At 39.2% G+C, this 23864-nt stretch overlaps 1 protein-coding gene across 1 annotated transcript in view; it reads left to right on the top strand.

Annotated features, from left to right (window-relative positions):
• The first annotated feature begins 5106 nt into the window (after nucleotides 1-5106).
• LOC137902425 (ephrin type-A receptor 6-like) overlaps nucleotides 5107-23864 on the top strand; it is a 123438-nt gene continuing 104680 nt past the window's right edge. Inside the window, exons 1-2 of the mRNA XM_068746510.1 lie at nucleotides 5107-5284; nucleotides 8619-8683. Coding sequence (XP_068602611.1) covers nucleotides 5107-5284; nucleotides 8619-8683 — 243 coding nt within the window. The remainder of the gene's footprint in view (nucleotides 5285-8618; nucleotides 8684-23864) is intronic.

The raw sequence follows: 23864 nt of genomic DNA, 5'->3' as shown, positions 1-23864 counted from the left end.
AATACTTAAACTCTACATCGGCTCTCATCAAACACATTTGAAGATGTGTTATGCCGCTATTTATTATGTCGACGAATGTTTGATATCAGTGGAGAATGGAGATGCAACAAAAATCCTGACTTCCCGGTGTCGCACACACGCGCAGTCGTTGTGACACCTGGAGGGACACGCGCCCTGCACACAGAGCGTGGACGAAGGCGACTGGAGACGCGGCACCCCCGGAAAATTTGCCATTAGAAATGTCGGCAAAACTCCTCAATCATTAAGTTTGGTTTCAAAAACTAAAAGGACTTCATCTGCAAAATGACGCTAAGACGCGCTGCAATGTGCAAATTCTGTGGCGCGTCCTTACAGAAACCGCTGGCACAACAAACAGCACACTGAGAGGAAGCAGAAAGAGGTACAGTAATCAGCTACACTGGCTTTCTCTATTGTGGTGAAAGTTCTGGGTTGTTGTGACAGTTCATGGCTGTGAACCAAAGTTGAATGGCAAAGCACCAAAATGAAAAATGTTAAAGATTAAAAAACAATATTTCAGTGTGCTGAAATACAACAAATCAGAATAATGAAAAAACTAATTGTTGTGATTTCCCATTGATAAGCAGTCTTGGTCTTGTCTTGAACTTGACTTCCAATAATAATGTGAATTTACAAACAATTTAAATACAAATGGGACATACCAGATGACAGAAAAATAACTTCCTACATTTTCATTGTGAATCTGGGAGGTTTGTAATCATAGCTTTAATTTATCCAAGGATGTGTTGAAGATCATTCTGGTTATTTGGGGCATGAACAGAAAAGGCTAACAAATGAATGAACTCGCATGACCCGCAAACCGGAAACGCAGCTGTGTGATTGTCTCATCTGCAAGAAAATGGAAGTTTCACAGTGCCAATCCAGCATCATTAAGATGTAGGACTCTAGCTTTCCAACAATGGATTTATAGATAAACAAACACTAATGGTTATTATGTCTCTGCCTGTGAAGATCAAGCCACCCAACTCTTATCATATTGGATAAAGTATTGAATGCCACAGCTATCACCAGTAATAAATCTGAGTGCAGAACAAGAGCCATTGTTTAAGTGTTTAAAAATTGCGGGAGCTTCTATAAAATATATCCTTATTATGGAACCTGTGCCCTGCTCATACATAAGAAAGTAAATCACATTTTACAATTGCATTGTAAAACATGCGGCCCTTCGGAAAACTTTACCACACACACGTGCATTTTATTTCACAAATTAAAAATAATGGCAATCAATCAAAGGCGCACGTTTTTGCTAATATATCGTGACTCAGAAACAAATGTGGAATAAGCACAAAAATATTGTGACTTTTGGCACAATCATCTAGCCAGAGTGAATCAAGGTTTTCTCACCAATGTCCTGGGAACTTTACGATCCAAAACAGCAGGCGGTGTTATAAGTGGGATATTGAGCCTAAGTCAATCAATAACAAATGTCACCATTAACAAGACCCAGTTTTCAATCAAGTGAATCACACACAGTATTAAAGGAGGGGAGGCAACAAAAAAGAACTGGCAGCAATGACTTTGAGGCTGAACGCTGTTTTAACATTGGCTGGAGGAATCTAATGCCTCATTAAATAAATAAATAAATAAAATGATGCCCCAGATATGTGGTCAGTTCACTCACCTAACATTCACCTAACATCTTGGCAATGATCTCCAATGTTGTCAGGGACTGATCTGGGTGTCCTCTGGAGCTCTTCTCTACTGGAAGGTGCACACGCGCTATTCTGAGCGGCTCAGCCGACCTGGGCCTAGAGTAAGATCACTAATGAAATAAATGAAGACAAGTTGCAGGGTTGGTGGAGGTCAGAGTACTTCTTCTTCTCAAGGGGAGCCAGTTTAAACCTTATTAAAACCCAATAAAGGGACTCATGGCAGTCACACAGCATAATTTACTGCAATTTTCAGCCAGGCTCTGTCACTGCTGCCAATTTTGTTTGGTTTTTGGTTCTTTGCTTTGTGTACCAGCCCAATATATATAATGGTAAAGTGACTCAGAGTATAAAAATATGATTGAAAAAGTGATTGAAAATTGATTTAGTTTAGGCAGTATATTGGTGAAATAATCTTTGACTGAAAAAAACCTTAAATAAAGGAATAGCGCCAGCTGCTGTTGTGGAGGGTGAACTACTCAGGACACGGTGTGCTGATAATCAACTTGATTAGATACATTGACTGATATATTAAACATTGAATGGTAACAGGACTCTAAACATCAGTAGACAACTGCATATTGCATAATGCAGCAAATAAGCCATAATGTTGAATATTTTAGTCACCACACTTAATTCTTAATTGATCCCTCTTTTTTTAAGCGTTGCTTTTTTTAAGTAGCACTGGATGAGACTACTTATGGGTCTGTTGTTATGGCTTTAGTTATTTTGAGGTCTGTGTGACCTGTGAGGGTTGTAGGCCAGACAGGAGATGTCATCATTCTACTAGGGCTCCATATATTTATGAGCTGACCAGCTCACGTTCTATTTATACTTAAGCAGTGCAATTCCCAAAGGACCCTCAGCTCCAGGCAGGGTCTGTTGGTACCTCATTGAAAGATAACTCTGTGAAGGGATAGGGAGAGAAACATAGATAGGATGGAGGGATTTTTACATGTGGGTAATATGAGAATTTACTGCTTAGTTTAACCAAACAAGAATTCACATGCATAGTCAAATAAAAGTGCACGTGCAATCAAACCATGTCATACATGAATCCCGACTATTAGGGCTGTGTTATATATCCTTCCAGCATCAATGCTGCAATGTGCCTGTGTGCAATAGTCACAGTACATGACATACACAATTAAATAGGGCGCATTAATACAAATGTATTATGATTACAACATTTTTGTTGCTTTTACAGTTCTTTGTTTGAGTCTATCTTCCATTACATAGACTAAGTATACATTTTAACATAAGTTGGTAGAAGAATACAATACCAAAAGATTCTGATTTCTTGTCAGTCTATATGTCAATAATGATGCACATACGTATATAGCAAAACTAAGATATTGCACTAAAAATATTTTAGTTTTTCTTTCCCTGGATCATGCAGCCCTACAAACTATTGTTATCTGGAAAATTTGGAACATTCTATATCATAAAAAGCTTCCAATTTGTAATATGCTTGAATCATTACCAGTTATGTCACTAGTAACAAGAGTAAGAGTACAACAACAAGAAACAAAGCAGCCCACCATTAAAACTAAAAAGCAGCAATGTTTTGTTGCTTTTGCTTCCTGCATGGTTCTGCCTTTGTCAAGTCACTCCTGTAATGGCTGCAAGTTCTAATCAGTGTCAGCACACCACAGGTGTTCTCTGGGTGCTGTTGTGACTTAGGGTGTCCTGGGGGGTCCGTGCTGCCCTCATTGGGCCCGGTGTAGCTCTTTCCTTTGGTGGAGGTTTCATGCATGCCAGGTCCACAGGTCCACCACACCAGCACTTACCGGACTCTGAGTCGGTGGAGGTTGCTGGGTTAGTGTCTGTGGCCCTCACTCTGCTCTTTCTCTTCTTCCTCAGATCTCCTGTGACCTAGTTGATCCAGACTCTCCTCTCAAGACTCTTGCAAATCTGGTGTTTAGGGATGACTCACCCTGACAGAGGGCAGGTGACGGTCACAATCATGTTAAAAATAAATTGCATGAAACTCGAACAATGACTCACACCATGTATGATGTCATTTTCGAGCACAAGTGCAAAAAAAAAAGAGTGTCGGCTCACCACAGGTGTTTGTTTCAAAGCTTGTTTTATATGTTGTACAAGATAAGCAAACCCTGTGTGCTGTGGCAATTAGTGGCTTTGCCACAGCTGATTCAAATGCACAAACCTTTGAAACCTATTCCTAAAAACCTTTATTTAGCTATTAGAATAGGCTAGAAAACCCACCTTGTGTGATAGTTCTCCTCACTGGCATCAGCTGTTTTTTTATTTATTTATGAAAACGTTAAGTGTGATATTGTTTACTGCAAAGAGTGACAAGGTAATTAAGCAATCATCCTGTGCTGTACACCTGCCCATCATAGTCTAATTGCATCCATTAATACTGGACGCATTGCCAAGGAGCCCTCCATCTTGGCACCGGGACTGACACGGCGCAGACCCAGCATTAGTGGGTTGAAGAAGTCACACAGAGACGCTGGAGCTGACTCAAAGCCAGCCATCGTGGAGGAAATATTAAAAGCCAGCACAGCAGAGAGAATGGAATTGGAAGTATAAAAGGATCAGCATGACGCCGTCTCTCACTGTGAATTACATGATGGACGGTCTATTGACTAATCTGGCCAATTGCTCAAACATATTAAATGCCTTGGTTTTCAGTGCTGCAGTTCTGCAACTATGAACATCCTAGTTAGTAATCAGAACAATCAGTATAACCTCCATTACACTTTCTTCTTTTTAAATCAAACTCCTGCTACAAACTACAAACGACTGCTAATCTAGTTTCTCTGTCAGTGAACGGGTGTAATAAAACAACCTCTGTTGCACATTTAATCATCGAGATAAGGACAAAAACCTCTGACATATGACATTAACACAGACTTTACGCTTTCAGATCTATTCATGCAATTCCAATCTCCTTTTGTTTGTAATGCTGTTTGTCTCCAGTGCTGCATGATTCTTTCTTTTTCGTGTACATTTACATTTTGTTAGTAACATGTCAGGGTCCAGCATTAAAACATTTCCATTAGTGCCAAAAAAAAAAGTTAAGGGAGAAATAGCCAATATGCCAGCAGGGGAGTTGGGACAGGCATTCTGGCTCTGGATTGGCTGTGGACAGTGCAAGTTGACATTCCTTTGTTGAGAAGAGAGGCTATGCTTTTATATTTAAAACTTTCAACAGAGTTTGCAGATTTTATTGCATTATTACTTGTGTATTCTGTTTGTAACTGTCACGCCTTGAGGCGGGCCGGTGTCATTTCCCCACTATCTCTCCCTGTCTTCCCCTCTCCTCTGCTCCCGCAATCAGCTCATCCCCATCACCTGTGTTCCCGTTATCACCTGCACCACATCAGCAATCAGCCCGGCCACTACATATACTCTGCTTACACACCACAACCCCGCTGGATTGTCAGTGATGCGTCCTACTTTCCAGCACTTCGGCCTGACCTCCCGTGTACTGACCCTGCTGGATTCCTGGACTCTGTCTCTTCGCATGCCCCTTGGGATCTGTCTGCCCGGCTGTTTGGATTTCCTGGTTTGTGACCCCTGCCTGTTGTTTGGACCTTCCCTCTGCCTGCCCCTTCGGATCTGTCGTGCGTTTGGGTTCTTTCCTGCCTCGGCCCGTGACAGTGACGCTGTGATACAGTACCGCTAGGTTTATAATAGTAACTTTACTATTATACATTTTATTCACTTTCACTGACCTTATGTTTTCAGCAGCAGAGAAGTGGACGTGTTGAACATGGCGGGCATAAAGATTTTTCCCTCAGTCGTTGGTAGAAGCAGAGAGTGAACACTGAATTAAATTCAGAGAGTGAACAGAGACTACTATAAACGAATCCTGATTTCTATCCATGTTTACTGAATGTGTCATAAGAGTTTGCTAATAAATTAGCCTCAATCAGTGCTAAGATGTTTAGCTGTATGCACTGTATATGTGTGTCTGGCCCTGAATCTCACAAACACCCCTCACCTTCTTTATATACATGTTTGAATGCCTGCCACAGGACAGTTTGTGGATGTCGGTGTTTGAGAACTTCTGAAAAAATGGTTTTAGCAGCAGTTCTGACTCATAGTGCCACTGACTTCGTTTACTTCACACTGGAAATGATGATTGGATTTGGGGGTCAACAAACAAAATGTCACAGTCTGGGATCTTGCTTCAGAAGAACAGCAAATATGACAGCCCCCATTAGTACTGGCAGCATGTTACATTTTACATCACTGTTGTTTTGAAGCTTGCATATTGTCTCCCTGAAGCACCCCCCCACCTCATGCATAAAGCAGTTCCTGCAGGCTCAATGACCCCACTGACCCCTGCCCGGGAGCTGCACTGTCGAGTGCACTCAGCCAATTAGGAAAATATTTTTGATCTAAATATTTTCTTGATTGTCGCCACCTGTTAGTAGAGCTTGTGTTGCAGGGGCATTTTGCACGGCTGACATTTTATTGTGAAAAATCACAGAGCGGAAGTGCGCTGCCACGGTTCAGCCCTGAGCCTGGGCTGCCACTTTAAAAGTAGGCCGTCATCCCGTCATTAGGGGTGGGTGTGGCGTGGCCAGCTGTGTGCACGGTGGCAAGAGTGGACTTTGTTTGGCTCCACCTTAATTCCAGGTTACTGGCTATTTTAATGTATTTTTACCTGGGACCTTCTTTTGGAATAAACGTGTGAAAAAGACGGGGCCCTGCGTTTGCTTCAAGAGGGCAACACTTGCTTTTTGGTTTTTCTCTCGGCTGTGTATTATTTTATATATATTACGTTGGGCTCCAGCCGCCCCTCGTCCTGTGTGCAGCTCCAGGTTGTTTTTTGTGTTGAATTTATTTCAGTCAATGATAAATTCAACTATCTCTGTTCTCTGCTTTCTGGTAGTCCGTAACGTTCAGAGGCTTATTATACTGACATTTAGTTGAATTCATGTTTAAAATATATTATACAGCTCTCACTGAAATAAATTTCCAAATCTTTTGCTCTCTTATGGCTCTCTTAGTCAAAAAGGTTCCCGACCCCTGGTGTAGGTCAACCAGCTCTGAGTGGAAGTAGAGGCACAATATACAGAATTGTCTCTGACAGACATCAGACTACATTAATTTTCACAGTCACGGATACAAATATAAGTTTTGTTACCCTCGCCGAATAGGAGGCGAGGGTATTGTAATTGGGTGCGTTTGTTTGTCTGTCTGTTTGTTTGTCCGTCCGAGCGCATAAGTCGAAAACTAGTAACCCAATCAAATTGAATATTTTACACAAGCAAGCTTCTGTCCGTGGCTCGGTCCTCCCCGAGAATGGCGTTGATCCGGATCTGGATCCAGATTCTAGAATTATTTTTACATCTGGAATCGTGCCTGTGCTGTAAACTGCCACTTTAAGAGGGAGGGACACGAATGGCATGATGGGAAAAAGAGTCCAGAAGGAGTCTTGTAGTACGTTCCGGAGCAGCAAGCTAGAGCAGGTTTGGCCCCTCTGATCCGGAAGCCCTGTTTACTGTCTCACAAGATCGAATAGTCTTTTGGAGGCGAGGGTCTGCAATCTCTGATTGTCTTTCTAGTTTTAACTTGGGATTATAATTCTAAAATTATCGAACATTGAACATACTAGCTCCTCTATCACATTCATTTGAAGTAACTATTTTCCCTGGAGTGATTATTTTAATGGGGATTTATTCAGGAAATATTGTCATTGATAAAGTTTTGTGTCGGCATAATGAGCCCCCAAAGGACCACTTACAAATCTCTAAATGGACATTCATGACTGATACTTAAAGCTAATTACCCAAGTCGAAGAATATACTATGATTATTCAGAAATCTCTGTTGGTGCTAAGCATGTGTGGTTTGCTGACTGACATTTAAGATCCAAGTCGATGGCTGCTTGAGGACATGTGTGAAAATGAGTATTGTGGTGAATGATGAAGTTCAACAATGATTATTTGTTTCAAACAAAACTCTCAGGTCTAGGTGTTTTTTTTTTTTTTACTACTGCTGCCACTGTCATCCTTAATATCAGTTATATTCAACACATAATTAGGATATAACTGCATAGTCGCATATGGCATTCATTCTCACATTTTACAAGGTGACTGGATGGGCTCCATGTAATATTTATGGATATTGAAAATCCAACAGGATGTGTGTCTACTGTCAATTCCCCAATGTTGTCTCAAATGTAGGTACAACCTTTTTTAATTATTATTTACTGATGTTTTGAAGGCTTCACACTGCAGGTAAAGTCAGGAAACCATTCCTCCTTCTCACTGTAAATCACTTATCACTTACAGAGATACTTTCCTCCTGAATTATTAAATCAACTGTCCTTGAGAGCAAGACAAAGTATTGTCAAGGATGACAATGTGCTCTAGGGTGAAATCGCTTTGTTTTTACCACTGCCCGGAAGGTCAGATTAAACCAATAATCATTTATATGATGACGTAACAAGATTGATGTCACTGTGTGTTAAACTCAAAGCTCAATTTTACATAGATAAAACCATAACAGGGTATTGATGAAGATTTGACATAATGGGTCGTATATTCCACGGCACAAGGCGAGATGGGGGGGGATATATCTCTGATTATTTCTCAAGAACAGGCCTGACACTAAACAGAAAAAGAGCATATTGTTGTGAGTGGAATTGAGCTAAAGCTGTGGGGAATGGGACGGCTGAAGAGGAATAGACCATTGACAGCAATCCGACTGCAATCCATCAGTCACCAAATTCTGTTGCAAGAGGCAAAAAATGTTGATATTGCTGTTAATGCTGCCTCGCTCATAAATATGCATCTCCAAAAGTATTTTATTTTAATATAAAATGTCTAAATGAACACGTTTATGACTGATGTTTCAATTCCAGTGTGAAAATAGGACTTTTTTGTGTGTTGACAGATTGCTAATGGTTGTATTTTCACCCCTCCTCCTATTTTCCCCATTTCAGTTGTGCTGCTGGATACAACGTCTGTGCTTGGAGAGCTTGGGTGGAAGACGTATCCTATAAATAGGGTAAGGAGGGCTACTTGACTTTTACATTTGGGCTCACTTTCTTGTGTGCCTCATTCTAAGTCTTCTGTTACAATGGATTCTGTAAAATATGTGTACTCTAAAACTCCCAAGTCTCCATTTCACCCTCGGTTACCACAGAAATGGTGATTGCATGTGCTATTCTTTATTCTGAATTATTCTTTATTCTGAATTCCCCTGTTTGCTTCCCAAAAATGATATTCCCACTTTGTTTCGGGAGTAACCGACTCCAGTTCCTCAACCAGATCTTTTCATACTAGAAATCAAATTTCTACATTACACTAATATATATGCGCCAAGTACTCATCCAATGTACAGATACAGCATTGCAGTATACATATGTTGGTGCTGTTTCACATATGTTTTCTCACTTAACTCTCCACTGACACTTACAGACTGCTAAAACTTGCCTTGATTATGTGTTAGTCATCGCAAATTATGTATTTTCATTTATAATTGGCATAATATGCACAGAATATGGCATTTTAACCACAACAGAGCAGGGAGTGACACAATTAAAGGGAATGTGTATAGATAGTAAATAGTAAATACTTTTTATTGATTTTGTCTCTCGGAGGGCAATTTGGTTATAGATGAGTTGTGGTTCATGCAAACACAGATTGCACAGACAGCCGGTGACGAACATGAACTTTGTCCTGCATACAGTCAATTGTGGCAATAAAATCTCAATTGATTTAGCATTTTTAGAAATTAAATGCTTTATTTAATGGTATACTGCAGCGAGGCAACCTTTTATTATAATTCAGTGCTGAAAAAAAGTATGATCAGGCATTTTTATTCTGATGTGGATTTGTTGTTGTATGAAAGAGCAGCTTTAATGCATAATTTTATTATATGCATGTCCAAAGTAATGGCTCTACATCCACAAAGTTTAGTATGTGGAATAGGGTTTTTACATTTATGGTGCAGCCTTGTCATATCCAAGAATCAATGACAACAATTAGTTTGAAATGCACAGTCAATAGCAGAGATATACATCACTTCCTGTTTCAACTGCTCGCTAAAGGAAGTTCTTCCTTTTAAACCGTGCAAATGTTTGGCATCTGTAGCATTCAGAAAGGTATTTGCAAAGATTTGCGCTGGTTGAACGCTCTTCCCAGCAGGAATTTGAAGTGGTGTGTCATACTTTTCTTTTTTTTTAATCAAATGCTTCAAAGTAAGTATATTTTGTCAAGGGGCAACATACTGTATGTACAAGGAGGGAGTTGTGCCTAAATGCATTTGAACGTGAAGTTAGACCCATCTGCAGACATGTGTCATTTTTGGACTCCGGTGTTTTTGTACTATTTTATGCCATTCTTTATACAACCACTATACTGTTGATTGATATATTTTACACACAGCTTCACCTCATGAACAAAAGCATGGCTTGGGCTGTTAGGTGGCTGTGAGAATACCAAACGAGGGGAAATAACGATCCTACTAACAGCCCTTACTCTGCTTTGAGGTTTGATTTTAGTGTCTGAGAGCCGTGCTATAAGTACTTTATTCAATAAAAGGTGTTATGCCTTACTTTATAGCTCTGTAGTGTTTTTCCATCCTTGACTATCCGCACGGCTTCATAGTTATTCTATGCGGGGTTTGACTTAAATTATCCTCTGCTTGAAGATCCCCTAAGTTCCCCCCGCCCCTTCTATGTCTCTATCTCTTGCTGCAAGGCCCTTGGTGGGTTATGGAGGTGATTACACCATGTAGGTCGTGGTGACAGCTGCCCACAGCGTTAAAGTAGCAGGGAAGAGAACAGGGAGGGAGGGAGGGAGGGAGGCTGCTGCCTCGATGATTGAGCTGTCGGACCTCGCCCCTCCTCACTCATCCACGACCCACCGATTCACCATTAATATTTAACGGATTGAGGTGAGAGGGCCTGAGGGAAGGTGTGAAGATCTGGGGAGCTAAAATAGTTTAAATCCCCCTCACTACCTGGAAGCCAGCAAGAGGAACTCAATCCCCACCATATTAGACACAGCCTGGTATCAGGCGATACAGCAGCACACCTTGTGGCTGCCTATCAGAGTTGCACATTGGTTCGAGTTCCAGGAAAATAAATGGATAAATTCATTTCAGTCAGTCGTACCCAGAGCACTTCTTAAAGACTGCATGAAAAAAAACAGGAAGCAGTGTGTGTTTTGCTTCAGCATGTTTGTGGGTTTGCTGCAAAAATGCTTAGGTAGGGAGTTATGCTGAGGATACCAGTGGTTTATCCTCAACCCACTGGTCATCATGGCTCCCTCTCATGCAGCTACACTGACTAACACTGAATAATAAGAAGACCAGCAAACAAGCAATAAAAAAGCAACAACATCTTAATAAGGTAAATTACTAAGTGTTGCAATACGAACTCTAAAACACGCACTTTGATGGTGCCGTCTTCTATTTTAGCTGGTTTGTAACATTGTTAGGCTCGTCTCACCATCTACAAACTTCTGTTTCGCATGCACAGCCAATAAAATATAATATACCGGTATACCGTATTTTCCAGGCTGTAAGCCGCAACGTTTTTGCCCACACTTTGAACCCTGCGGCTTTTACAACGATGCGGCTAATTTATGGATTTTTACGGGCTAATATGCAGCCAATACATTTAGCCTTGTCACATCAGACAAATTAAATTATCACACAGGTCACAGTTGACCCATAAAATTATTCAAATTACATCAAACACACTCAGTAAATTCTTCAGCCATTTTGCTCTTCATGCACACACAATCCTGTTTACCGGTACGCATATGTGCGACAGTTATCCAAACTTAATTCAGCCATATTCAACAAATGGTCACATGTCAACCAAATATTCTAAACTACAAACAACATCAGGATGAGAAAGGTTGTAGATTTGCGTGAAGCTGCTTCAAAAGTGAGAAAATAAGGCAAGAAGGAGTTCAGGTGGATCTGTAAATCTAAACGAAACAATCATTGTATTTGTATTAACCGCTTCACGGTTAATGTCTCCTCATAATCGATGCCGGCCATTCTGGATGAGGAGACATTGTGAAATGGGGAAAAAAAGGAAAATACCAGCAAAATAAGAGACAACTCAGCTGGATTACGCCGTTAAATTTCACTAAATACATGGATGCTACCGAGAATTAAACCGGAGCTGGAAGTTATGATGGCAGAAACACCGTTTGCACTCCTGATCGGTAAATTAAATCGGTCTCTGGCATTCTCAGTGTTCAGGGATATTTCCCCAGACTCCAAAATTGCTAGTAAGTTCAGAGTGGCAGGAATAAGCCAACAAGAATTATCAAGAATATCAGTTCCAATATATATTTGTCTTTTATGTGAAGCCCCGATGATATGGAATATGCTTTTCTATCTCACAATGCTCTAAATGGCTAAAATAATCCACTTTTCCTTGATTAGTGGCAAACAGGTCTGCACACACCCTCCTCGTGGAAAACGCATGAAGGAATGCATATGATGCAGCTTTCAAGTTGAAGACGATCGATCTGGCTACCGAGGAAGGGAACGACTGCTGAACGTAAGCTTGTCATCAATGAATTGATGGTGAGACGTTGGAGACGACAGCGTGAAGAACTGGAAGTGATATTAAGAGCGACAAAAGAGACTGAGTTCATGTGAAACTCATTTTGAGGCTGTACAATTCAGACACTGAAGACTACTTTATTAATTAGTGTGCAGGAGGAAGATGAAGATAGAGATCATTGACTTTTCTGGTAGACTACTGTATTTGCCGTGTTAAGGGCGCTGTTCGGAAAAAAGCATTTATTTAATTCAAAGTAAAAAAAAGGGTCTGTGTAAATATCTCATGTTCCAACGTGAACACCTGCGGCTTATAGATTTATAGATAGGTGCTACTTATATGTGTACTTAAATTTAGTGGGTGCGGCTTATAGTCAGGTGTGCTTAATACGCCATATAAAATCTTATTCTGCAACAGCGAAGAAGATCTTCATTCTCCTTTACAGCAGGTTAAAACCTGGATCACTGCAGCGCTTTTGTCATGTTAATATACATATGTTTAATGATTCTCCTTCTTCTGCCATCTTGTGCGAGTCTTTCCATTTGTGTGGCTATGGCAAAGGTTTCTGGTAGGGCTAAGTTTGTAGTAGTGTAAGAGTTTGTTTGCAGTGTTGGACTGTGAAATCCTCCATGTGCGATTATCAGGGTTGACTGGGAATAGTTTTAATTAAGCAAAAGTCTGAGATGCCTCAATAAATTAAGGATCTGTTCTTGGTCTACCCTCATTAATGCTTTACCCTGGAGATGAACAGATACATCTCTCATACAATGGACCCTTGTACACATATGATGACCCACAAATCAATACCATGAGGATTGGGTGTTTTGGGGATGGTTTTTTTTTATTAGTTTTTCTTTCGTTCTGTGGCTTAACTGAATAGGGGAATATTCACAGAGTTGGAAAACACACTCGCCTTCAAAGGTTCAAGCCTTTTCCTCCAAGCAGATAGACAAGCTACCAGATACCTTTGGAAATGTATTGGAGATGTTTGTTTGATGTTTTCCTGTGTCAAAGATGTCTATTTGCATTTTCAGCCTTTCCATCCATGTTGGGGAAATGCTGAATAGAGATGAAGAACAGGCCGTCACAAGGCTGAGTGAGGAAGAGCGAGACAGACAGAGGAGAAGGAAAAGAGGGCTGATTTGGCGTCTGCATGCAGCCACGATAAGCTCCACTCAGAATAGGCAGACATACTGCTGAAATATGCATGAGTCATTTCCCAGAGGTGGGTGGTCAGAAAGAGAGCAGAGAGAAAGAGCATCTTATTTATTAAATTACATGAACCAGCTTTAGGGGATTAAGAATTCTAATGTCGCCTTTTGTTTTCACTTATTGATATTGTGATGCTAAACTGAGCGTGGGTCGGTTGGATGACAGAGAATGATGATCGTCCATAATAACAGCAGGGAATGATCTGCTTTCATCTATTGTCAGAGATCCCAAACAGCGAATAAGTCAGATATACCGGGGGCGTATAAACACAGTGTCATGTAAGCGGGGAGCACAACGCCAGCACATTGGTTTCCTGCTGCCAAAACGCTGCTCGGTCAAATATTAGGCTGTGAAACCTGGATACTTCACTCAAGTGCTCAGCGCAGAATAAGGCATTTTTTCTCAGTGTGGGTGTGCATGTGTGTGTCTTTGTGAGGACTTGACGTGGACATCATGCGGGGTACTGCTGAATGAAAATGAGATTGAACACAGCCATTAAAATGAACACTACACAACAAGTTTAATGAAACAGCATTTTTAGTCGAAAGAAAAAAAGTAATTCTGAGTCTTTTGTCGGCCCTGCTGATAACAGGGCTCTTTTCTAAACTGTATGCATATATTCTTATTGAAGGTACTGTATTGCTGATTTAATCTCATCCTCATGAGCTTTTTAAATTATGGGTGCCTTCTGTGAGGACAGGTAGAGAGTTGAGGTTATAATGTACTGAAGCTATGTCTAGAAAGATGATAAAGCGATTAATTATTATTTATTTTCATCTATGACTAGGCTTCCCTGGAATAAGAGATCTTGTATCTCAACTGGAGCTTCCAGGGTAAATAAAGGATGTATATTGATAATATAATTTACTGATTCCAATGAGAATATTTATATTTATAAAATTAATTGGGATGACAACACATTATCCAGAAACATTTCAATTTTTAAAATCATATAGGATATTATTAGACATCTCTTGAGCAATACTTATCATATTAAATGGATTTGACTGAAGTTGTAAAGCACTGGAAAACAGACATTGTCGGTTTTAGTCATTTCATTATATTTCATGGCAATCAAGAAAATTAACACACTGCATCATTGGATGGTCAGTGTTTAAAAAACAACATAATTTTTCCCCAATTACTGCTAATATTTAAAAACATAAATCCTCTGCAGGCTTCCATTGTGCCGTTCTGTGGTAATGCACCATGTTATGACTGAACTTTCTCCCATCAGTCTCCCAGTACAGCAGGACTTGTCCAGACAGCCAGGGGCCAGCATAAAGAAGAAATCAGTCTGTCAGGTTAGGAAAACAATTTCAGAGGAAATTGTGTCAGATGCAGGCTTTGAGTTTTGAAGCAGTGGAAGTTGAGAAAAATGAAGCTCAAAAGAGAGGGAAATAAAGAAAGAAAGAGGAGGCCGTGTCTGAAAGTGATATATCAGGGATATAAAGTTGAATCAGATGGCTATAGTTATTTCACATCCTCTGAAGCCTCTTTGCTTTCCCACAATGTTAATCCTTAATCTTTTTATTGCAATATTTAACCGTGATAATTGATTACAACCGTGTGACCTACAGCTTATCTCAAAGCACATTCTCCATCCATAATACTATTAGACTTTGAGAATGGCACTGAACAACGGGGAGCAGAGAGAGAGCTAATTCTCTATGACAGTGTCCTTCATAGCTCGGATAAACTTCTCTAAGGCCTGCTGCTATAGCGATTGTCTGCAGGAAAAAAGTGGGACTAATCCAGAGTCACTCCACTTCTCCCCATGGAGACTCTAATATAAAAAAGGTAGTATGATTTAGCACACCAGTGTTCGTCTTGGGGACCTCTGTCATAACCGAGCTTAAGCAGTGCCGGGGGGATTCCTTAATTGGCTTGTTTCTTGTCAGGCGGCCGATATCTTATGTGCTCCCACTTGGCATCTTCCTGACAGCATAACATATCCTGACAGCTTTCCAGGCTAACCCTCACGATATGTGGAATTCGTTGAATTTGATGTAGCAAAAGAGAGGGAAAGTAGGAGGGATTAAAGTAATGGAAGGGTGCAAACGGGAAGAAGGGTGGGGGATAGAGCAATGGAGGTCGGAGGCTTTTGGCATATACCATGAATATGTGAAGAGATGGTAACCAAGGAGAGAAGATAGAATATGTGGTCGCAATGGAGGCATTTAAAGGTGTAAATGTAAAAAAATTAAAATAAAAAAATCTACTTTATAACACCTTACTTATTATTTGTATTTTAAAATCCTTTCAGGTATACTATTTTTAGAATAAAATAATACTATACAGGCATACATTTTACTAAAAGTGGCTGATACGGTATTAATTTCTCAGTCTGGGTAAGGGGTGGACAATGTCTAGACTCTAGAGTATTTGTATGTAAAGGTGTTCATAGTAAAACACTACAATGGACATTACAGCAACCCTCCGAGTGGGGAGATGCTGGAAAAGTTTACTTCCTGGCTGGACCAGGAAGGCGGTCCCAGTGCAGACAAGTTGAGTTGCTCAGGCGGGTAGGTTGAATGCTCACCAGCTCACCACAGTCGATGCTGTAATTCAGACGGACTGCCTCACACAAATGAGGAATCTCTGGCTTCCATTGGAAGTAAAAGGAGCAGCAGATCAGCTCTCACATCCATATGAAGTAAGCGACTAATGGACACGTCCCTGCTGGATTTAAATGTGCCTTTGTCTCCATCACACTTCTATAGCACGGAGTTCATGGAGCTTTAACAAGCCTATTTTCCCATAAGCCTACTCCTATCACTGTCACTTTGATTTTTGTTTTTGTTAATTTCGGTTGTCTTTATTAATTTCACATCTTTTCACATGAATAGCAATTAAGGATTGTATTTATTTATTGGACATTTAGATCTTATGAGAGAAACCAGTTGAATTTCCAGTGTAAACTGGTTTCTCTCTGAACCTCCTGTTTCTCATTTGGCAGTGGAAAAGCACAGATGTTCATGTGAAACCTTTTTATTCAGTGTTTTTACACGCTTTAATTATCAGGTCTGTGTGTTTTGGAGAGGACGGTAACTGTGGCTAATTGAATAATTTAGTAACCTTTGTAATGTATTTTCATTATCACAAACACACCCACAAATACATTGTACAACTGAACATGCACTCACACACACACACACCAAAAGAACAGTGAGGTGTCCTAGTTAGAGGAAACCTGGCCAAGGTCACAGTGCTTTATCTGTGTAAGGCTGCATACACCTGCCTGTTTCACTTGACTAGCATCAGAAAATGTATTCCAGTCACACTGACATATGTCAACTATATTCTGAACCTCATCTCTGCATTTTCCCCAGCAATGATTTTACTGCAGTGCCAGCAGGATGGTGAGCAGACAGCACCAAAAATTTATTACAACCGAGACAAATATGGAGCAAAACTAAGAGCAAGAAACAGAAATATTAGCTCAAGTAATCAAAGCCTCGGTTTAAATGTTTCCACCGGTTGGAATAACTAAATTGAATCACCATGTGATGTTTTTTAGTGTAATTTTTGCTGTTTGACTGTTTTTTTATTTCTAACTTGGATGATGAAATTTCATGTAATTTCTTATTTCTAAAGATAAGTAAAGCTAACATATTTTCTTCTTGATCTTGTTGTAATGCAAAATTATATTTTGTATTCCTGAGTTATGAACCACAGCTATATTGAAGAGGTAAGAATTTAGTCTCCTGATTGTTGTTGGATCAAAATAATGCACCTTTTTGTCCTAGATAACATTTCACATTTTGTCATTGTACACACAAGTTTCCTTTCTAATTGTATTCTCAGTGATATGTGTACAAAAACGCGGTGATATTAAATATGATTGAAAACTCGCATAACTTTATACCACAAATTTTATGCTGTACTTTGGTTCATTTTTTCTCAAATAAATGACTGATTATGATCATTCATTCATTGTGAGTATTACTATTAGACTGTACAGTAATCATTTGGGTCTCAATCAAGAGCAGCTCCTACCAAATACTTTTAATGGGCATAAACAAGCTGAGAAAACATTATAGAGAACACAATAGCTTTTGACCTATTAATCAAGAAAAATAATCGCAATGATTTATAGCATATTTGTTTCCATTATTACCAAACAAATTGCACCCATTTAACATGACTTAGATCACATTCAGCAATTAAACAATCAGAAGAATAAATATCTTGTTATACATTATTTTGCTGACAAAAGTGGTAGAGGAGAGAGTGTCCACTGGAATCATCAGGGTGGAATAAATGATTAAATAATTACCTCTGCCAAGGAGGTTATTTGTTACGGTTTAAAGTTTCTTTGTTAGCAAGATTATGGAAAAACTGCTGGATGGATCTAGATTTTTTTTTACCCATCAAGATCCAAGAGCAATCCAGATGCCCATCTGGATAAAAAAGAAATCCAGATTTTCCAGTTATATGTAAATAATATATTGCAAAATATCCATCCAATTCACTCACCAACACTCACGGTCATAAAGGGGTCTGATATTCACTATCATGCAAAATGTCTTCAGATCCGAATCAGAATTCTGATTCTGATTCTGATCCAACAACAAGAATCAGAATTCTGATTCTGATTCTGATCTGACCCAGAATGATGTTAGGAAAAAATATACAAATTTAACCTTGAAAATCCCATTTACAGAGTAAAAAATCTGTTAAAAATACACATCAACTCCAATACAATTTTATTTTTCATGGTTGTTGTATAAAGATACCAAGAACAAATTAGAACCTTTTGATGGTGATCCAGATCACCATGTGGATGGTATAAAACCAGTTAGGAGGGAAATGAGCTGTTTGGCGGAGGTCTGCGCTCTCTGAGTGCTTTTCAAGTTAAACTAAGATATGATAAGATATGTTTCTTTGGAAGATGCTAATTTATCTGTTTGGTCCATTCAAGAAAAATCTTTTTTTGGCGAAACAATTTATGTATATTTTGGAAACACATCTATGAGGACATTAAATACATATTCCTCTGAAAACTACTTTGTGGACACTTTTCAAAATCAGTCTTTGTCTAGAATCATGAGATCCACTCTTACTATACTGAAAGGAAATTGTACAGAAATTTGAATTCATGTTTTAATGTTATGAGATTCTAACCGATTCAATATCTGTAGCAGGGGACATTGTTCCTTCAGGACGAGAGTCCGACTCTTTCAATCAACAGCTGTACATCTCTGTGTCTCCCACATTATGTGGGGTTGATTGAAACAGGATTTTTCTTTGGGCCTGTCTATATACCGTAGTCTTGTAATAGCTTTGTGTCTAGCAGAGCAATCGCAGTGCTTTATCAGGCTTTGGCACATCCATTTGTCACACTCTCTGTGGTCAGAGAGAAACGCAAGAGAGGAAATAACAGATGTAACTGTGGGAAATGTGTCCCAGTCTGTACTACATTTGGTTTTATTGTATTTAGATGTCAAAAGCAAATATATGGGAATCCTCACCTGTTAAGACGCATGTCACCTAGTCAGTAATTTTTTTATATACTGTATTATTTCCTTTTTCAGCAAGCACTGGTTGACATCAAACTAAATAAAAACGAATTATAAAAAACAAATTATAAATGTAGACTAAAATCACTAAGCAGTCAAAAGCAAGTTCAGTGTTATAAAAATGAGTTTGAGCAACTGTATTTTGACTGTCTATTATGTTCAAATTCAACATCCAGTGAGAAAGTATCCACATGAACCAATGTCCATGAGGATGCAATTCTCTCTGACCACAGAGAGTGTGACAAATTGATGTGCCAATGTCACAGGAAGTGATGCATTATTTAAACTGAGACATCCCTAGAGATATATGATTGTTGCCGCTAAGCCAATACAAACACACCTAGTATAATGTAATTAATTTTATATTTTTTGTTCTCTTTCTTGATATTTGTTTGTTTTCTTATATGCTTTTATTGTATCGCAGATGTTGGAGAGCTGACAGGAAATGAAGGCATGCATCAAGGATTTAGCTGCTCTAAAGCGTGGAAATAAAATTTAATATTGGCAGAAAATGAACTTTTCTAATATATAATATTCAGGATTATATTGCACAACTACACCGCCACCAAACTTATTGGCCATTAGGGTGCTCCTCTGTCACACTTTTGGACAGAGTTATGAATTGTTGGATATTTGTTTGAGCAAAGGCTGCAGAATTGTTTTAATGGAAAAAAGATGCATAATATAGAATAGAAAGCCTTTATTGTCATTGCATAGTGGATATACAACGAGATTAGGAGAGGCTTCGAGCATTTAAAGATTTAAAAGTTGAACGTCCACATAGCAGGAGGCCATTATGTAAGGTTGACAGTAAAACATATTATATTTCATGCCATGTTTGATTTAAAAACCTCTTGTTATTCACCTCTTTATAGCTCAATATTATTGTTTTCTCCATGAAACATGTGCTGATGTTTCACTCACCTTCTGCACATTGTTGCAGCTGGTGATGGCCTGGTTTCCAGTTGGCTCAAATGCAACGCACTGCAGGTTGGACTCCAGCCCAATGAAGCCGGGGGGCAGACACATGTGCTAGTTTACAGGACCTCAGAGTGATATTCCTGTTGTTCGTTTTTTATTAGTGTAGAAGTGATGTGTTTCAGTATAAAACAGCTGGTACTGCACCGGTACACAGAGAGTTTCCCTTTTTCATCGTATTCAGTCCGAGTGTAAGTCACCACTCGCCTCCCAAACTGCCTCAATTCGAATTCAAACCATTGGATGGTGTGGATGGATATCTGTGCTGCATGTTGCAACAGAATGTTTGGGTATAACATTGATCAATGTTTGGGTATAACATTGATCACAGCTCTCTGGGACAAAAGCCTCCTCTCTTCTTCCTTTCAACCTTGGTGTAAATTTACTAACTCCTCAATGATGGTGGTGTTACTATGCTGTATCTTAACACCATTTGTCTCCAAGACTTCCAAAACCCACCCATGAGCTACACCAAGGGTGAAAGTGGAAAGACGGCTCACCGGCAAATACATCATTCACCAGCGATCTGTTGTTTGGTCTGTGCGTTGAATTATCACATAAAGTTACCAGAACTGTCAGCTCTGATGGAACATTGTTAAGGTGTGCTCTCCTAAAGTTGAAATATAATACTGTCATGGCACGTGGCTGAACCAGCACCAGGTGTAGTTGGAGGGGGGAAAGCAGCTTAAAGCTATTTTGCAGTAGTGTTGGCATGATGAGTGGATGTCCACACAACTCCACTCTACAACTCAAGCAAAGTCCGTAGGATCTCCGATCAGTAGCAAGCGGTGCAGATTATGCTGGCAGCGATACAAGCTTCAATATTTTGGTATAAAGCATAATTTTCATTGTCTCTCATTTAGCTTGATAGAGTTAGAGCACTGTTCCATTAATGCAAAATAATACTTCCTGTATCTGTTTCAAATTAAAAGGCCTCCGGACTTTCGGTGGACTGAAATTATTTTGCATTTATAGTGCAATATTTGCAGAATATGTTGTGCGAAGGCAAAGGAATCAACGTACAGAGACTTTCTTATGAACTGATATTTTTCTCAAGTTGTAAACTTGCATCTTATTTTATTTAACATTTTGATGAAAACAGAGGAAGGAAGAATGCATTTTGTAAGGAATGACGATTTTTCAATCAGTTTTATAATAGTGGTGCTGCTACACTTTTATTCGTGGGATCCTTTAAAAATCAAATCAGTTCAAAAATTGTCTTTAACGTTTGTTGTTTGATATTTCCCTTTCATTTATTCAAATGGCTCAAAAGTCACGATTCCCTGCGTGTGAGTGGTTTTCATTTCTGTTCTTCTGTTTTTAAGTGAAATAGAGTTAGATATTTGATAGAAGAGAGTTATCATGGCTAAGATTCGTCCCTGACTCTTCGGAATGCATCTCCTTTACTCTGTCTGTCTGGCAGACAGTAGCATCTTATTTTTCTTCTCAGCTCTTAACTTCAGTCTTGATCTTTGATTCTACATGAGAAAGTAGGGCACTCGGGGTGGTCGGGATATGGTTTCATTGGAGATTAATGTTTTGTCTGGCATGCTCTCTAAAATGCACTTAACATTTTATAAAAATTCTGAGGATGCTGAAAGCTGTGCTCCACCACATGCATCGCTATCATGTCTGCCTCTCTGCTGTTCTCTCTGCCCTAATTGATCGAGCAGGTCAGACAATCCCGTTTTGTCTGCGCTCATTTCCAGTCAGGCTTGTTTAAGCATTAGATACTGGAGTCAGATGGCTTTGCTAAGGGAGGATGTCTCCTACTGAAAGCAGACAGACAGGCGAGCAGACAGACAGCTGCATGTTATCTTAAAACCCAGAAGGCCAACATGAAACAATGTTGTGCATCCTGGAAGTGGCTTTGCAATGGTAAGGAGTCCTAATGCATATCTGAACTGACTCGTGTGTGTGCACCTCCATTTAGACGTCAAAATAACTGCTGCATTATGCAATGATTCATTATTTAAAGGTGTGACCAAAATGCATTGCATGTGTAATATTTTGGAATTAGATTACTTTGAATTTTGCTCTCCTCATAGGTGTATCTGATATTTTGTGTGCCTCCTCAGTGTCATTGTATTTAGGCTTTATGGCAACAGACCAGCAGCATTTGTAAACTTCATCCTCCAATAGTTATGAGTTTCAAACTATTAAGAAAAAGGTTTCATCAAAAAACACCATGGCTTTCATGGAGTTACAGTGTTAGTCATGAGAATTCAAACCCTGCAGGGAGTTTGCATGCAACAGTTCTCTGGTTTCTTCCTGCAATCAAAAGAAGATAATACATTTTTCGTCAATAAAAGTGCAGCATAAGTAATTAACCAATAAATGATTTATGACGATTAAATGGGTTTCAAAAGGGTTAATTTGGTAATCTCTCAAGGTTGGTTTCAAATTTAGATTCAGCCACATTAAAATGCACCTTTATCTACAATAGTAATGGTTTGTTTTAATCACCCATTTTCTACTAGTCACTCCCTCTTCCAGACAATAAAAATGTCCCTCCTTGTTTTTTTGTTTGTTTCTTAACTTATAGTTTGTATTAATATTCATGTCTGCCATGAAAGTTGTTTGTCAGAAAAGTGCAATTATACTAGTCGCAATCTATGATATGACCAATTTGCATGCATGCTACATCCATTGTGCTCTGCATGTGTACATTATGAACGACACTTCACTCTTACGTACTTATGCATAGCTATGGTTATGTTTTATTTATTTCAGTCCCTCTTGTCACCCTACCTGGTGGCCAGGTATCCCATCATACTTTATGCTGAATAATAAATGAAAGAGTTTTTTTTTTTTTTTTGCAAGCCATTCTAGATGCTGTCAACCTATTGGAATATTTAGTTCTATATTTTTTATTTTAGATCATACTTTTCACAATTTGAAGACTTTGCCAGCTAAATCTTCTTGTTTTGCTTTTTCTTGATGATATATAGTATACATTATTTAAATGTCATGCTGTGTTCAGCATTCAGTAACCTTGCAATAGCTGTTTGCAATCATCCTAATTCTCTCCGTGACCTTCACTAGTGACCTTCACTAAATGAAACACTATGCTATTCAACACACACACACACTGTTTCATGTAGCTAAGCATTTTCCTCCCTCTCTGTACCTTCTGTCTTACAGTCTCCTGACAGTTTTTTTTGGCTTCCCCGCCCCATCCTCTTGATATCTTCCTCTCCTTCCGTTAGTTTTGACAGCTCTCTCACCTCGTCTCTCAGACAGTAGCGTGTGAAAACAGGCGAAAGGTGACACTGTTCATGAGTGAGTTTATGCATGCGTCAACCAGAATGTCTTGATGGTGGAGAATGTAATTTAAGTAATGCTCATTATGTTACGACAGTGCAGTTTTATTACGTCTGTTCAATGACTCTCTTCAGGATCACTGAGATGTGAGGCATTCCTTTAGAACTGAAAACAGTCATCAAATATGTCCTCCAGCAAAATTATTTTAAGATTATGATAAATTGTTTAATTGTTTCTAGATTTTTTTAATAAAATATTTTTGCACAGAATGAAAAACGAACTGAGTAAATGCACGCAAGTAGCAACATAGAATTTACTTTGAAATGCCATTATAGTAGAAAACATTCTTTTTGTCACAGAATTCACCTGCTATTGACTTTTTGATGCCCTCGTATGTCTTCAGTACGATCTTGCTTTGACAATGGCCGATTCTTGTGTTTCAGAGTAGCAGATTCACATTTATTTGAAATGGGACAAAAAGGAAGAGAAAAGAAGATAAACGTTTTATTTTCTTTGGTTTGAAATGTTAGTCACAATTTTGCTTTTGATGGAGCGCTGACTCTCCCATCAACCCTTCCTCATAGCTTTTAATTGAACTCCCGATCTATAGTAGGATACGTCAGAGGTGGACAATGCCTATGTGGAATACATGAGTGTATATACAGTATCTGCATTCTTCTAC

The sequence above is a fragment of the Brachionichthys hirsutus genome, chromosome 12, assembly GCF_040956055.1.
Source record: "Brachionichthys hirsutus isolate HB-005 chromosome 12, CSIRO-AGI_Bhir_v1, whole genome shotgun sequence".
NCBI lineage: Eukaryota > Metazoa > Chordata > Actinopteri > Lophiiformes > Brachionichthyidae > Brachionichthys > Brachionichthys hirsutus.
The sequence above is the reverse complement of the archived record's forward strand: the minus strand, read 5'-3'. Positions and strand labels throughout refer to the sequence as shown.